This window comes from Cupressus sempervirens, chromosome 8 (assembly GCF_028749045.1).
Source record: "Cupressus sempervirens isolate cs-2001-9-10 chromosome 8, ASM2874904v1, whole genome shotgun sequence".
Taxonomy (NCBI): Eukaryota; Viridiplantae; Streptophyta; class Pinopsida; order Cupressales; family Cupressaceae; genus Cupressus; species Cupressus sempervirens.
Window position 1 is genome coordinate 780,067,925 of NC_143125.1, and position 15,464 is coordinate 780,083,388.

At 34.5% G+C, this 15,464-nt stretch overlaps 1 protein-coding gene across 2 annotated transcripts in view; it reads left to right on the forward strand.

The window, feature by feature from the left end:
* Positions 1-14,625, forward strand: part of LOC149544733 (hexokinase-1 protein) — a 65,998-nt gene extending 51,373 nt beyond the window's left edge. The window contains exons 2-3 of one of the 2 annotated variants that reach the window (XM_089795303.1): positions 13,167-13,246; positions 14,274-14,625. In XM_089795303.1, coding sequence (XP_089651429.1) covers positions 13,167-13,246; positions 14,274-14,361 — 168 coding nt within the window. In that variant the 3' untranslated portion in view covers positions 14,362-14,625. Of the gene's footprint in view, positions 1-8,709; positions 9,311-13,166; positions 13,247-14,273 lie in introns of those variants that run through there. The other variant, XM_089795302.1, reaches the window with a different exon arrangement.
* Positions 14,626-15,464: the final 839 nt, after the last annotated feature.

Genomic DNA, 15,464 nt, shown 5'->3' on the forward strand with positions numbered 1-15,464 from the left:
CTTCAAAATCAAGCTTGAACACGTGAATTGTTCCTTGGCCCCCTTCTGGGTGGATATTCAGGATGTGCAGCCAGAACTTTGGTCTTTTTTTACCTCATATGTTAAAACCCTAAGGGCCGGTGTTGCAAATAAAAGATTCCAGAATTATTTTGCCGCATCTTAGTGCTCGTGCCCTCATTTCTCTTAACCCTAATATTGCTTTTCCAGATGAGATTTTGGTCAAAATTGAAGAGGATACCTTTTGTTGGAAGATTCTCAAGTTGGGTGATGTTGGTGCTTGTTTCCACTATAAAATAAATGGCCATAATTTTAGGGATTGCCCGTTGCTTAAAAATATTAAAAAACCGTTGATTCCTTGACCACTAATCAACTCTTAGCCCCTAACAAAGTGGATGCTTCGAATCAGAATACTGATAACAATAAGGACAATTCTGTGAATCATGTTGGTAGTTTTAACAATGTGAATATCATGCAGAATGATCGTAGAGAAAAAATTGTCACTTTAACAAATCCTTTATATGAGGATGATTATGTTGTTTTGCATGCCACTCACCAAGAAAAGAGTATTCATAACCCTTTTGATTCACGACTACAATATATTCATGTGAATAGAGAAAAGGTTAACGAGGATAATGCCTTAAAATTGAATGTACAATAGTTAGCCCTCAAGAAAATTAATTCTAAAATGGATTCGGGTCCGAAGCAACAACCTTTGAGCTCTAGTGTATGCCCTAGTTCTATGCCTATCCACAGTGAGGAAACAACTTTGAAAGACAACACCATTGATAATTTGTGAGCCATTGTGTCACTAGAAGAAGGAATCAAAGAAGTGGTGAATAAAAAAAAGAAAAGACAGACGTGAAAGTACTGCCAGTGGAAAAAACTGTGAGAGAAAGATTCAAAACAGTGAAATGCCAGAATGCCTAAATAGATTGTATGATAGTGCTCATCCCTTTAAGAACTAATTATAAATTGCCATATTCACAGTGGGAATATTAGGGGTCTTCAAATGCCTGATAGGAAATACACACTGAGAAATTGGTGTAATAAACTGCATCACAAAGACATTGTTTGTCTACAAGAGATTAAAGTGTTTGGCTATTATGCCTTCAACACTCTCAAATTCATATGGGACAAGGCTAAATGTGTTTATTCGGGGCATGTAAGAGATAAAGGTGGGGTGGCTCTTTTGATAGAACCAAACTAGATTGAGAAGATGGTTTTATATGATACCTCCCCTTGCCATAGAGCAATTTGGGCCACTTTCAAAGATAAGAACAATTCATTCAGTATTTGCAACATCTATGCTTCAAATGATTATAGAGAAAGAGCAGCAATGTGGGGTTGTTTGAGAACCTGCTTGATAGTAATTGTATTTTTATAGGGGATTTTAACATGATTGAAGATGGCCTTGATAAAATGGGTTGGTCAAGGCATGAGTGGAAAGATAATGAAATGTATTTCTGGGCCAAGTTTAGAAGAAGATTAAAACTTAAAGAGCCCTTGGAAAAATGCAAAAATGAGCTGGAAGGAATCTGGTTTACATGGTGTAACAATCAAGCTAACACAAAAAGTATCTATTGTTGATTGGATATAATCTACTTTAACCCACATTCTATTGGATTGAAGCAGCAACCTGTGAAATCTCCTACCATGGTCTTTCCAACTAGTATGTCAGATCATTCCCCCATCTTGGCTTGCATTCAATTTGAGGAGGAAGATATTCTTAAACCTAGCTCTAGAGTGAATTCCTTTAAACTGAACTCCTCTTCGCTACAAGATGAAGATTCTATCAATGCTATTATAATGGCATTTGGTCTTACTAAATATTGTAACAATAATACCTCTGCTAGGTATAAGTGGGATCTAATGGTAGATTCCTGGAGAAAGATCTTGCAGATTGTCGAGACTAAAGAGGCCAAGGATAGAAGGTTTAAAGAGAATGTTTATCAAAAGAGACTTAAGGAAGACTGCAAGATAAAGGAAATCACGTGGATTTGGAAAGTGAGTTGGTCAGCACTAGATGCAACTAAAAATATTCAAAACTATAAGATTCAAGGACAGGAAATTAGAGCTAAGGCCATCTGGCTTAAAGATGGTGACAGGGGATCCAAATACTTCTTTAATTTGATCAGAGCCAAGCATGCTAGGGAATATATTGAGAATATTCAAACTCAGAAGGGATATGCTAATGTCAACAAAGAAATTATTGGTGCTTTTCAGCAATACCATAAAGAGCTGTTTACATCAGAGGTCGATTAGGAGAGTAATGAAGCCCTTAATAAGTGTCTTAACTTAATTCCTCGTAAAGTTTTCAAACGGCAGGTCAATGCTCTTTGTCAAAGAATAGATATCCAAGAGATTGAAGATGCTATTAGTTCCCTAGCTAATGGGAAATCTCCTGGCCGCCTTTGAGGTTGGGACTCTTGTAGAAAATATTAATAAGGGAGCCATCAAATTGTTGCCTAAAGGTGGAGATAAGTCTCAAGTCAAAAATTGGAGGCCAATCAACTTGTTGAATCTGTCTTACAAAATTATTGCTAATCTGCTAGTGAGAAGAATTACTAGCATGCTTGACAGTATTATCTTTGTTACCCAAACTGGCTTTATCAAAGGGAGTTACATTCTAGAGAACTTGATCACCAGTTGGGGAGGCCATGAAATAGGCCAAAGATAGTGAGCAAAATGCTGGTATGATTCTGCTCGACTTTGAAAAGGCTTATGATAGGATTGAGTGGCAGCTTGTAATCGGAGTTTTAAAGGCTATGATTTCCTCCTTTCTTCTGCAAATGGGTAAGTATTCTCTTTAAGGATGCTTATACTGTTATAGAGATCAATGGTGAACTCTTAGAGGAAATCTTTTTGGACAGATCCATTAGATAGGGATGCCCTCTTGCCCCTTCCCTGTTTGTTCTGGCAGTAGATGCCCTGTTTTATATGCTTAAAGCTAAAGAGTTGGGCCCCCCTCTTAAGGGCATTGAGTTGCCTAATAACGAAGAGTTGATTTTAGAGCAATTTGCAAATGACACATCATTATTTATTGATCTTACCGACATTAGTTTTCACAATATGGTTTGCAGATTATTATTTTTTTGTAAGGCTTTAGGAGCCAAGATTTCCCAGATGAAATCCTCTATCCTTAGCTGGGATGAATACCCTCCTAATAGGGTTCTGAATAAAAAGTGGCAATGGGTAGGACCCAGTAAGATTGTAAGGTATCTTGACATTCCTTTCTCTATGGATCCTTCTTTAAAAGACACATGGAATTGGATTCATAAAAAGATTGAGAACAAACATGTTAAATGGCAAACTCATTTGCATTCTTTGGCTGGGAGAGCACAGACTGTCCAAATGGTGCTTTCCTCTAATGCATTTTATTATGCATCAGCTTGGATGTTCGCTAATTATCAATACAATAAACTTCAAAAAATCCTGAGTGAGTTCTTATGGTCAGATTGTATTGGGATCAAGAAAAAAACAGTGTTAAATGGGAGTGGTGTTGTTATCCAAAGGATCTTGGTGGCCTTGGCATGCGAGACTTCAGAAAACAAGGCCTTGCTCTTGCCTCTAAATGGATTAGTAGGGCCCTTAATGGAGATCAACTTTGGAAGGTTCTCATCAGAAACATGGCTAGAGCAAAAATTAAAAAAGGCAAACAATGGGGTAAGGTCCCTATGATTGATATTGTTTTGGGGAGCTTTGATGTCAAGGTTGTGGGATCCATGATATTTCAGTCATTGTGGAAGGCAAGGAGTCAGGTTAGACAACTACTTGGCCCAAGGTGATGGAACCCTAAATGTTTGCCTCCATTTGTGATGTTGGAGACTGGAAAGAAGATAATAATTGATGTCAAAGATTTATAGAGTAGCAAATCCTCACTTACCAAGTCAGTGATCTGCATTTTTAATCAATATCCATATTGTAGAAAGACTTCACAAACCATCAGGCTAAGGAGGTACATGCAATCGAGTATGCTGTATAGTCTCAAAGACAAAATTCAATATGATTTAGTAAGAGAAGTGACTGCAAAATAAGGCAATACAACAGTAACTTAAAAAAAACACTTAAAATGATGGGAATCTCTAGCACTGAGAAGATGGGACATGTTGAAACATCATATTACAATAAGGAGTTGTTATAAATTAAGGTGTTAAAATACTAGTCAGCTAATGCTATGCTATATATGGAGGGCAAAGATTAAACCAACAAAGCATTGTCAGATATTTTGAAGTTCAAAGCCAGTAGTGATGAGGAATCATGAGCAGTGTTGAGTTATTATTGAGAATGCCATGTTATACAACAATATATAGCAGTGTCTAAGAGAAAATAACCTTTTTTGGAGAATGGAATTGATGATTTCGTACTTGTGTCAAACCAAGACGGCAATATACAGACTGCAGCGATCTGATGTTTCATGAATAAAAGTCTGCAGATGAAGGAATAATTACGTGATTATAAACCTGGATATAAGTGCTAGCAGTGAACAAATAAAGGCTAGCAATTACATAGCAACTATGAGACATAAGTTGTTTTTAATTGCAAACACAGCAATAAAATGCTTGACAACATGATAAAAAGATGATAAAGGATAGCATCAATGCTTCCTGTCTAAACAATAATCTTTTTAATAGATTTGATGCCCAATAACAAAGAAAGGAACGAATGGAATTTATATGCACATTAAAATATAAAATACAAGGTCACTGTGAGCTCCAGAGTGCAACGTAAATACGATTTGCTATTAAAGGGTAACGTTTAATCTTGGCTATAAACACAAAATGGAGCAGAAATGTTTAGACATTGATCAATTTGATGTTGTTGTCATTCAAATCCTTTGCGCAAGAAGCCAGAGATTGAGAAAAATGGGCAGGGACATGGACCAAAGTTTTGCATGAAGCAGGAGCCAGATATATTTTTCTGCAATTCTGTTCCCCATACAGTCAATAACCATTATTGTCTCGATCAAAACGATACATAATAGGTGAAATCAAGACCTCGAACTGCAAATAAGAAGCCATTAACGCACTATTCGAATGGTAATTTTGAAGCCATAGGAATGATTCATACAAATCAAGAGAAGTCAATATTTGTGGGAATAAAAATAATTAAAATTATTATTAAGCACTAAAGGCTCTATAAACATAGCCATATTGTTAATAAAGTTAGATTTGAAAGGGTGTGATTATAATTATTAGTGTTGCAATTCATTTGAAAAAGATGCGATTAATATTTGAGGGGGTATGATTTTTTAATTTAGAAGGACACGCTCTTTTAAATGTTGATATATAAATAAAGTCGAAAGTCTTGAGTAAAAGGACATCATAAGAAGAGACATCCAAAGATAAGAAAAAGTATTTTTACATTCATTTGTACAAAGGGATAAGGAGCTCTAATATGGCTTTGTAATATGAATTTAAATATTTTATTTTAATAATAAAATAAAAGGTCCTTTGTTTATTTTTATTAAAGGCCTTGAGATTTAAACTGCAGTGGATTCATCCATAATAATTTTTAAAAAAAATATTCTAAGCAATTTATGTTAGATAATTGGACGAGGTCATCTATGGATTTTAAACTTGATCATTGCATATATTGTGAAGTATTTAATTGTTTCCGAATCTGTGTCCAGTCTGTATCCCCGACCTTAGGGGTTATAGTGCAATCTGGACTAGTTTAAAAATGTGTATATATATTTGATCCGTCGCATCTTGATTATTAATCTGTTTATAATTTACGTGCATAGAACATTATAAAGTTGTACACTATAATCTTCATTGTAGTTGACTCTGTTGCCCAAATAAGCTAAAGCCTGGTCTTTTTATCATTGAAGTATTGGATCTATATTTGAAGTCAGAAAATCTATAACATCCTTCTTACAAATCTCAAATCCATTATTAAAAAACCTTAGACAAAACATTCAATTATTTCAAATACTCAGCATTCAATTTCATTTTGATTGAGTTCGAGGACATTTTTCCAACTGAAGAACTCACCAAAGCTTAAATTCGCTATAGAAAAGCCTTGAACCGGGCAATCAGCATTTGAGGTGAAGGTGGTGCAAGAGCACCTATGAAACAAGAACACAAGGAGGATAATATATCTTATGTGATTTATTTAAATTCATTTCAACCATTTATAATGTATTTGAGTCTTTTGAGTCAAGATGTAGAGGCTAGAGAAGCCATTTGTAATAAGTTGTCAGTATTGTAAAAGGAGGTCTTAATATGATAAATAATGTCAAAATGTTTATTTAATAGGTGAATGGATCTATTTGTATCCATCTAAATTCATTTGAGTCATAATTTTGGTCTAGGTTGGGTTTATATGAAATCTATAATGCAAAAATGAATAAAGTGCATAAAATGTTGTCAAAAATGCAAAAGGGCTTAGTTACTGGATTCATGCCCTAGAGGCCAGATCTGGATTTGGGTACGATCCGGATCCAGATTCGTGCCTGGAACGAATCCTCAAGGATCCAGTGTAAATCCTCAAGGATCGACAGGTTTAAGTGAGTAAGTTATTTAATATGACTTTTTAAAATATATTTTTTTGCTTTCTAGTGCTAAAATGACCCTTTTATGCATTATATATACTAAAAACTAAGAGAAATATACATTACATGTATATATATATATATATATATATATATATATATATATATATATATATATATATATATATATATATATATATATATATATATATATTCACGAATCCTAATTGGGAAAAAAAAAATCACGAATCCACGGATCCGATTCACGTGCCCGAATCAGATTCGTATCTTGAATCAGTAACTATGCCTTTAATTGATGCAGTAGAGAAAAGAGATTATGAAAACAATGCAAAAGTAAGAAATGCCTTATTGTGTGGTTTAGCTAACAATGAGTTCACTAAGGTTATGCACTATAAAACTGCTAAGGAATTCTGGGATAAATTGAAAGGTGTTTATGAAGGGGTTGATAAGGTTAAACACACAAAGTTACAAACATATATTGCAAGGTTTGATGAATTAAAGATGAAAGAAGAGGATTGTATTGCAGTCTATCTATAGATCCATAGAAGAATAAATAGATAGTTTAGATTTCTAAAAGCATAAATTGAATGATTACATTAGTTGATAAAGAAGATAGTTGTTACTTTACTTTCAGCTGAACATGTTATCAGTTAGAAATGGTTAAAATGTTAGCAATGTTCAATTATTTATTTCGTAAGTTGCAAATAGAATAGAAAACAGTTACTTCTTTCTAGTTAGATTAGTTAATTGAAGTCATTGTCATGTGAAATGGAATCAGTTATTTGTTAATTAGGTGTTTTAAATTGGTTAGGAAAATTCGTTTGTTACAAATATGAAATTGCTTTGGTTTCATTTGGAGTCGTTTTGAGAAAGTTATTGGATTCCCTAGGTAGGGTTATTGGTTTTACTTCTGATTTATGACAGAGAAAATGGGTCTACGTGTAGAGACTATAACTTGTAATGGAATTATTATTTTTGGCTTAGCTTTGGATATGTTTTAGTATTCCTAATTTTGAAAACTTTCATCAAAGGTTTTGGCAAGAATGGTTCAGGATTAAAAGTTATAAATAATGTAATCAGACATAGAAATCTGATTGTGTTAATGAAGATGTCTTAGTTGCCTAAATGTCAGGTTCTTTGTTGAAATCTTTGAGATGTTCTTGGTTCCTTGAGAGTGTACCAGCCTATTGTGAATCTCTTGAGTTGAACTAAGATTCCTTGAAGGTAAAAATAGAGGACTTTGCATCAGAAGGTCTACCCGCTTGGGTGTAGCGGAGCCTAAAGTGCAGGGGATTCAAAGTGATTCTCATTCGTTGGCTAGAATTGGTTGTGGAATCCTATTGGAGAAGGGGCAGGCTTTTGGATTTCCAATTTGTGGTTTTGGCAACTAACACAAGGGATGCTGCGGGCAAGAACCCATACTATGCAGTTTTGGACCGATCCATTAATGAGGGATTTACCATAATAACAAACCTTTGGCTCTTACTCAATGTTTCTCAGCCAAGGCTTGGAATATGAAAGGCATATCTCTGATTCAGGATATTGTGTTTGAGAATTGGGTTTCTTCTTCGGAAAGTTAAAGTGCAAGTATAATCTTCCTCAGTCTCAGAAAAAGACTTATACTTTGATTTCTAAAGCCATTAGCATTTGTTTTCCAGGCAAGATTTTTAATTCTAAGCAGTTCCTTGAGCAGGTGAAATGGGCTGATGGTAAGTTGTTGAAGGAGAGTTCTTGCAAGCATATTTATAAAATTTTAAATTGTGAGTTGGATATATCATATTATAAATACAATCAACCAAATCTGGGGCTTAGACCGGTCATGTATTAGATGGCAATTTGTCTTTGATTTATTCTGGCACTCACATGTTGGACCCAAAAAGCTTTGTTTTAGATGGTTGTTGCTTAAGAAATTGGTTGTTGGCTCTTTCATTTCTCCTTTGGGTAAACAGTGCATTATGCAACTGTATTGAATCTTTTAAACACCTTTTTTATGTGGGCATGATGTTCAGTGGAATCATAAACCTGGTTTGTCTTGGCAAGAAGTTCTTGCTGGGTTTGTGGACATGCTTGATGCTAAAACCAATGCTTTCTAGTTCTATCTTACTAATGAGATTTTCTGGTTCATCTAGAAGCAAAGGAAAAGGGATCTTACTGGGTTTTATATAAAACTCACCCAATCTCACATAATGTCACAGGTCATGACTATTTTGGAGATCTCGAAGGAAAGATTTGTAGCTCTGCTCAAGGAAGGAAATTTGTCAATTTTCAAAGAAAACATCAAGCTATCAAATTTTGTGGAATCAGAAATTGTTATGGAACTGCCTAGTGTGGATACTCAACATGGAACTGGAATAAATAATGCTGATGATGACAAGTGACAACAACAATAATGCAATACCAGCTATCAACCAGGAGCTGAATTGGAATGTGCAAAGAGAAGAAACTGGTGATACTCAAGCTGAAGATGCTTTCTATGGTGACTGTTAGGGGCCCCCAAACTACAGGAGTGATTCCAGGGATGGATGGAATTGGTCTGCTGGCTGTTAGTTCCTATTTTGATGAACAGTCTATATACTTGAACTTTTTAAAGTGTTTTTGCTCTGTAATGTATATAGCTATGCACTCTTGTGCTCCAAGTTATACATAGTATAGGACATTTTGAACTGTTCGACATCATGTTTTTTGTGATGTAACAGCTTGTACTCCTGCATTCGCCTGTTGATATACTATCTCTAATCCAAAAATAAATATGTATGTACATCTTGTCAATAAAAATCTGATGTGATCGTCTCTTAAGCCTGCTCTGATACCATGTTAATTTAGTGATCAGATTTGTATTTTGTAATTTCAATCTTGTTCACTGAATTTTCTGACGAACTGATATAAAATTTCTATATATTTATAGTACCTGAAAGCAAATTGTATTTAATATATGTTTAAATTATATTATTTATCACAGAGCAGCAGCTATGTTTTATCATGGATCGGCAGTTCTATTATCCACATAGAAGACTGGTTTCGTATGCGTTCGTTGGTGTTCGTATAACTGCCGCAACTGCATATAAATAAGGAGGTTCATGATTTGGGAAGGCATAATGGACGTGCTTCCCACGTGGGAGACATGTCCATGAATGAACATGTCTTTCCTTATCAACCCATGCGACCATTCAGTCACTAATACAAAACAGTCATTAGTTAAATATACTCCCAAGTTTATATTTATCATTTGGTCAAGTTGACATTTGATTATGAATATTACAATGTATTGGGTTATATATATATATACCACACGATCTTTATTACTTTAATTTCTCCACACGTAACTTTTGGATTTATTCAATATACATATTGTTTGAGTATACATATTCTGTCTCGTATATATTAATATATATCTTATCTGACTGAAGCTACAAACATCAACAGTTCACAAACATGAGCAAGTGAGCCTAATTGTGTTTGCAATCACTCAGGGATGAGCTTGCAGTAACATCTTACTGGAAAATAACAACATAGAAATCAGGACATAGTGTAAGGTATGTACGTACGCTTTCTCCTCTATGAAGTTATCAAGCTCACTGAAATAGACCCCATAGAGAGTTTAGGAAAGAGGTTACCTCCGGCTATACTTGTAACAAGTTCAAATTGTGGTAAGTATGGAACCAGCTCACTTAAGTATTTTAGAGCTTTTCGACGACAATACATGAGATATTTATAGTGTGTAGGATCCTAAACAAGAAGTGCCTGGGACACAGAGATATAGAGTTTGGAAAGTGGAAAAGCTCAAAAGAGAAGGTCGATGAGCCTCCTCAATGATAGTATAAATACTTGACTGTGATTGATGCTCTGCAAATCTCTCTTGATGTCTATCCATTTCCTTGATATGAACTTATTAGACTTCAAAAGCTTGGAGAACATAATGGCCAAAATCCTTGTATAGATATTTCAGTGTTTACATGTTGATCTGCTCATACACGCCAACTCTGTAAAAGAAGATTAAAAAGTTGACTAGTTGGCAAAGAAGCCAAAGAAAACTGAATTAGAAATGTATCGATATGGTATTGCACATGGCATATAATTAAGGTAAGTAAATTGGAATAAAATTCAACTTGCCTTCTGCAGGCAGTTGTACATAACTACATTATTACGATTAGTTCTGATTTTTCTCAGTCCATTTGTTCTGTGATTTTTTCTCTTAATGGCTATAGGAAGATGATTCAGTATGCTACTTTTTCTATGTCCCGTGGCAAGTAAATGCCTGAAATTTATTTTAGTTTGCATTATATGTTGCCACAGAGATATGTTAGTTTATAATGTAAAATAGGAAATTTGTAATGTCTCCTTCCACTTGATAATCAATCTGGGTGAATTTTCTAGCTTGTCCAATTCCTAGAGGTTAGATAATAAAATAAGTAATAAGGGAATAATGAAAATAATTAAATAAAGGAGCAAAAAGATTGAGTGTAATACTTGGCACTTAATTACTCACTTTATATTTTTTGAAGAGGCCAATTTAAGTGAATGCCTTCTTCGTCCTAGGTGAATTCCATATGGTGAGCATTTAAATTGTTAAAGAGGAAAATCTTGGAAGTAAATACCTAAGTCGAATTTTTAAGAAACCGATGACTTTTTTTGGATTGAAGAGTTTATACAGTTGGCGCAAGCTTCAGCATGGGCATCATTTAAACTTTATGAGTTATTGATTCTTTTGGAAGAAATAGCTCTTGATTTTCAGGACACAAACCCTGGAGATCACGTGTTTTGGATGCCAAGCTAAAACACCTTCACTAACTACTTCAATTGCTGCATATTAGAGCTACTAGTTTGACAAGAAGAATAATTTCGTTTGTCTTCATGCCAACTAGGAGTTACTGCTGGTGTGATCTGTGATAGCTCTGGTCATTCAAACCTCATAAATACAGTGCGTCTAGAGCTGAACCTTGGTGCAGCTTAAGATATATTTTCAGCAAAGTTTAATCAGAGATGGAAAAACCATATCTGAAGCATTATAGTGGTCTACTACTTGAATGAAAAGGAGTCGTACTTATCATTGCTAGTATTGCCACTAATGCTTCAAGAATGCTGCTATAGATTCTGTTAGCATGAATGCTGATAATACTACACTGGGGGATATCCTTAGTATTGGAGAGTATTGACATATTGAACTCATGACTATGTTTGTCATTGATGTCAACATAGCAATAAGTTTGCGAAGATTGCTAGAGTAGTAGACAAAAATCTTAGTTGTACGGACATGGTTTTGAGTGTCAAGTGATGTGCGTTCATGGACATGTTTAGTATAGTGTCTGGATGACGAGGTTTAATGCGCAGCATGTAAGTCGAAGACGTATGGAAGTTGTACTTGATTTACTAAGAGTAGTACAGAGACAGAGTGCTTGGAAAGCAGTTTTTGATGTTTGTATTATATCTTTCATCTGAGATGTAATAAGAAGATGCGTGGTCAGCCAGTGACAGAGCATAGTCTGATGGTGACATCAGCAAGTGCGTAGGTCCTGAAGGCACACGTGTGAAGTTTTGTATATATTGTGAGCCGACAGTGTTATTGTAATTGTAATTAATTAATTATCTTATTATAATTTATTGGGAAAGCCTTAAGGCCGACTCAATGAAATTTTTTGAAGATATTGTATAAAGGAAAGATGTTTTCCTTGTTTGGAAAGTGTTGTGATCATTGTATGAAGTCGGAAGTGCAAAAAGGAGAAAAGTGTTTACGGAATGCGAGTAAGTGATCGAAGGATATTATTGGATGCGAGTTTTGTGATCTGGTTACAAGATCAGAAGGAGCAGAAGTTTGATTGATAGGATAGAGGAAGAGGAAGGAAGTACTATTCATTTCTATTATTCTACAAGGAATAATATAGAGATCATTTGGATAGTGGGTTCATTGATCTTGCCCTTGAAGTTGTTTGGGTAGTGGTTCCAGTTGTTTTCCACAACTCCTAGTAGGGTTGGAATCTCCTAATAGGGATTCAAAGTCTCCTAACAGGGACTGATATGTACTGAATGTTGTTATAGACTCCTAACAGGGTCCATCTTCTAACAAGGAATATTTATATTAGTACATCATCTTGTGGGTACCATCTCCACTGGGGTTTTCCCTTTGATCAAGGGTTTCCCTAGTTAACATATTTGGTGTTATTGTGCATGAGTATCTTGTTGTGGTTTCTAATAATATTGCTCATATGGTTAAAGTTTAATAAGGTTGATAATTGTGATATTAGTTGGATAACTGATTCACCCTCCCCCAGTTATATTGGTGGACTATATGTTCTAACAGATTCACCTGTGAAAGATGACATCTAGTAGCTGGCATGGGTATGACTAAGCTGTAAATTGTAAATCGTATCTTGCTTCTGTGTTAATCAGAAATCAAATAGCTTTTCTTAATTTAGTTCAATTTGTAATATAGCAGTTGGCTTCATTAATAGTATAATTTTTGTATGAATTCTATGTTATACAATTCATTTGTGCTTTCAATAAAAAATTCTTGAAAGTTGAAAGAATTCCTCGAGCATCAAAGAAGCTTATAGTGTTAGATAAGCAGTTTTACTGGGAGGGATAGTTTAAAATTTGTGTTTGATTGTATTCTTCTCAAGTTTGTCTTGCTAATTTAGGTTTCTAAAGTTTTTTGCAGGCTTGTTTTGAGGGAAATTTATTCAAGACTCTTCCAGGTCCTATAAGGCTTTTTAGGGAATGCATGAAATCAAATCCAGGGTGAGTATTCCGATTCCTAGCATGGATATTATTTTCACTATCCAGAGCTGAAACATAAAGTACAGAACAACTAAGCAAAGATATTTTCCACTGTCCTTTTGTTTTGGTAGTCATATTATGGTTATTTTTGCTCTCATGGAAACATTTCTTTGAACAAGATGACAGAACTCAACTCTGTTAATCTTTTCTGTGACAAAAGTGGAAATATGGGAGGGCAAACGTGACTTAAATTTGATGTCGACAAACCTTTCGTAATCTTTCTATCTTTGAATGTAGTTTCTGTGTTGTAATTTGTGCTGTGTACATGATAGTTATTGGACCCGGTAGTCATGAATTTTCTCGAGGCAATTTTTCTGTCTTATATGTCACGGGCACTTGATTTTGAACTTGCCTTCTTCATATCTATTAGCTTTGTTATGGATTTTTCGTTTTTAGTTTTGTTTGCTGAAGATATTCAGGGCTTTATCTACTAATCAGTGATTATGAATTGAATTTATGCAAGGTATAGAAAGTTTCATCTTATTGTACCTTTAGTATTCCTTGGTTGGCTTGGGGAACTGATGCCTAACTATTTTGGACTTGACTCCTTTTACATTTATTGTCAATGCTATTTATGTTTCATTGTTTAGTTTGTTTGGTGAAATTATTCAGGGTTTAATCTGGTAATCAGTGGCTATGAGTTTAATTAATACAAGGCACAAAAAGTTTAATTACTCTGGTTTACTTGGGGAATTGATTCTTAATGGTTTATGTTTTCATTTTTCCGTGTGGACGGAAGGACAATAACAATGCCAATGCTCTTCTTCCTTCCAATATCATTTAATGATTAGGAACAAATGCTTTCTAGAGGGAAAGCAATAGCAGTTTTATTTTTGAAAACTTCAACGTGTAGGCTTCGGAATGAAATTTTCATCTGATAATCAGATTAATTGATATTATTATTGATAACAATAGTTTATTTCGTAAGCATCTATTCTGAACCCTAGAAAATATCTACTTGAAGAGAATAATTATATGTATTTTGCAGTGAGGAGCCTACGGAGCCCTTTTTCTATCTTAAGCTTGATCCACCAACAAGGAAAGAAAACAAGCTTGAAGGTGAATTAGGGGACTGATCCTTGTTCTCCATTAACTTCTTGTCATAGGTAATGATACCAGAAATTAAGTCATATCATTGGGTGTATAGGAACAGTTTTATAAAACAAAAGTAACGATGAAATAATGACTGAGGAGTTGTTATGTTTATGGGTGCATTTTTCATGAATGTCTGGACAAATGACTTAAATTGCTTTTAATGCAAACTGTAATTCTCACTCTTTCTGGATGTTTTGTAGCATTTATGTCTTATTATCTCAACATGAAATGTTTGTTCAGCATTATTTTCTTTTTCCTGAATGGATGTCATAAGCTGCAATTCAATTGCTGTTTGTGATTCTATTTCCTTCAACTTCTTTGTTATTCTTAATGCATGTATATGTTATCTTGGTAAATCTCGCTTTGATTGTCATATGATGGTTATGGGTGTGTTTTTCATGAATGTCTGGACGACTGATCTTTTTTTAATGCAAACTATACTCTTAGTCTTTCCGAATGTTTTATGGCATTTATATTTGATAATAACATGAAATGTTTGGTCAGCATTTTTTTTCATGAATGGGTATCGTAATCTGTAATTCCATTGTAGGTTGTGGTTCTATTTCGTTCAACTTCCTTGTTATTCTTGATGCTTGGATATGTGATCTTGGTACACTGCAGTCTGATTGTTGTGCATCTGATACTTGCTATGTCAGTGATGCTCTTTTTGTTTTCTGTCAGTTGCACAAATGATGCATCAAGAGACAGATGGTTATAAATAACGAACTGCCACATTTTTGTGTTGTCCCATTTGCACAATATGAGTATCTACAAAAGAACATACATTTGATAATGAGAAGTGTAACATCTAGTTCTGATATGCTTTAGAGCTATTATAAGAATGATAATGAAAGTAAGGCATCATGGTTACAAATATAAAACAAATTTAATACTTTCTCAGAATAAAGTGAAGCTTAGGGGTATACTCACAATTAAAAGAAATAATAGTGAAGGATGCTATAAGAATTACTTTACTTTAGTGATATTCTAAGAAGTTAATAGTAAATGTAACTAACTATTTAATAATTGGCATGATACAGTTGTATACAAAAATCCTGTTAGGTATGTGCAATTGAAACCCCCA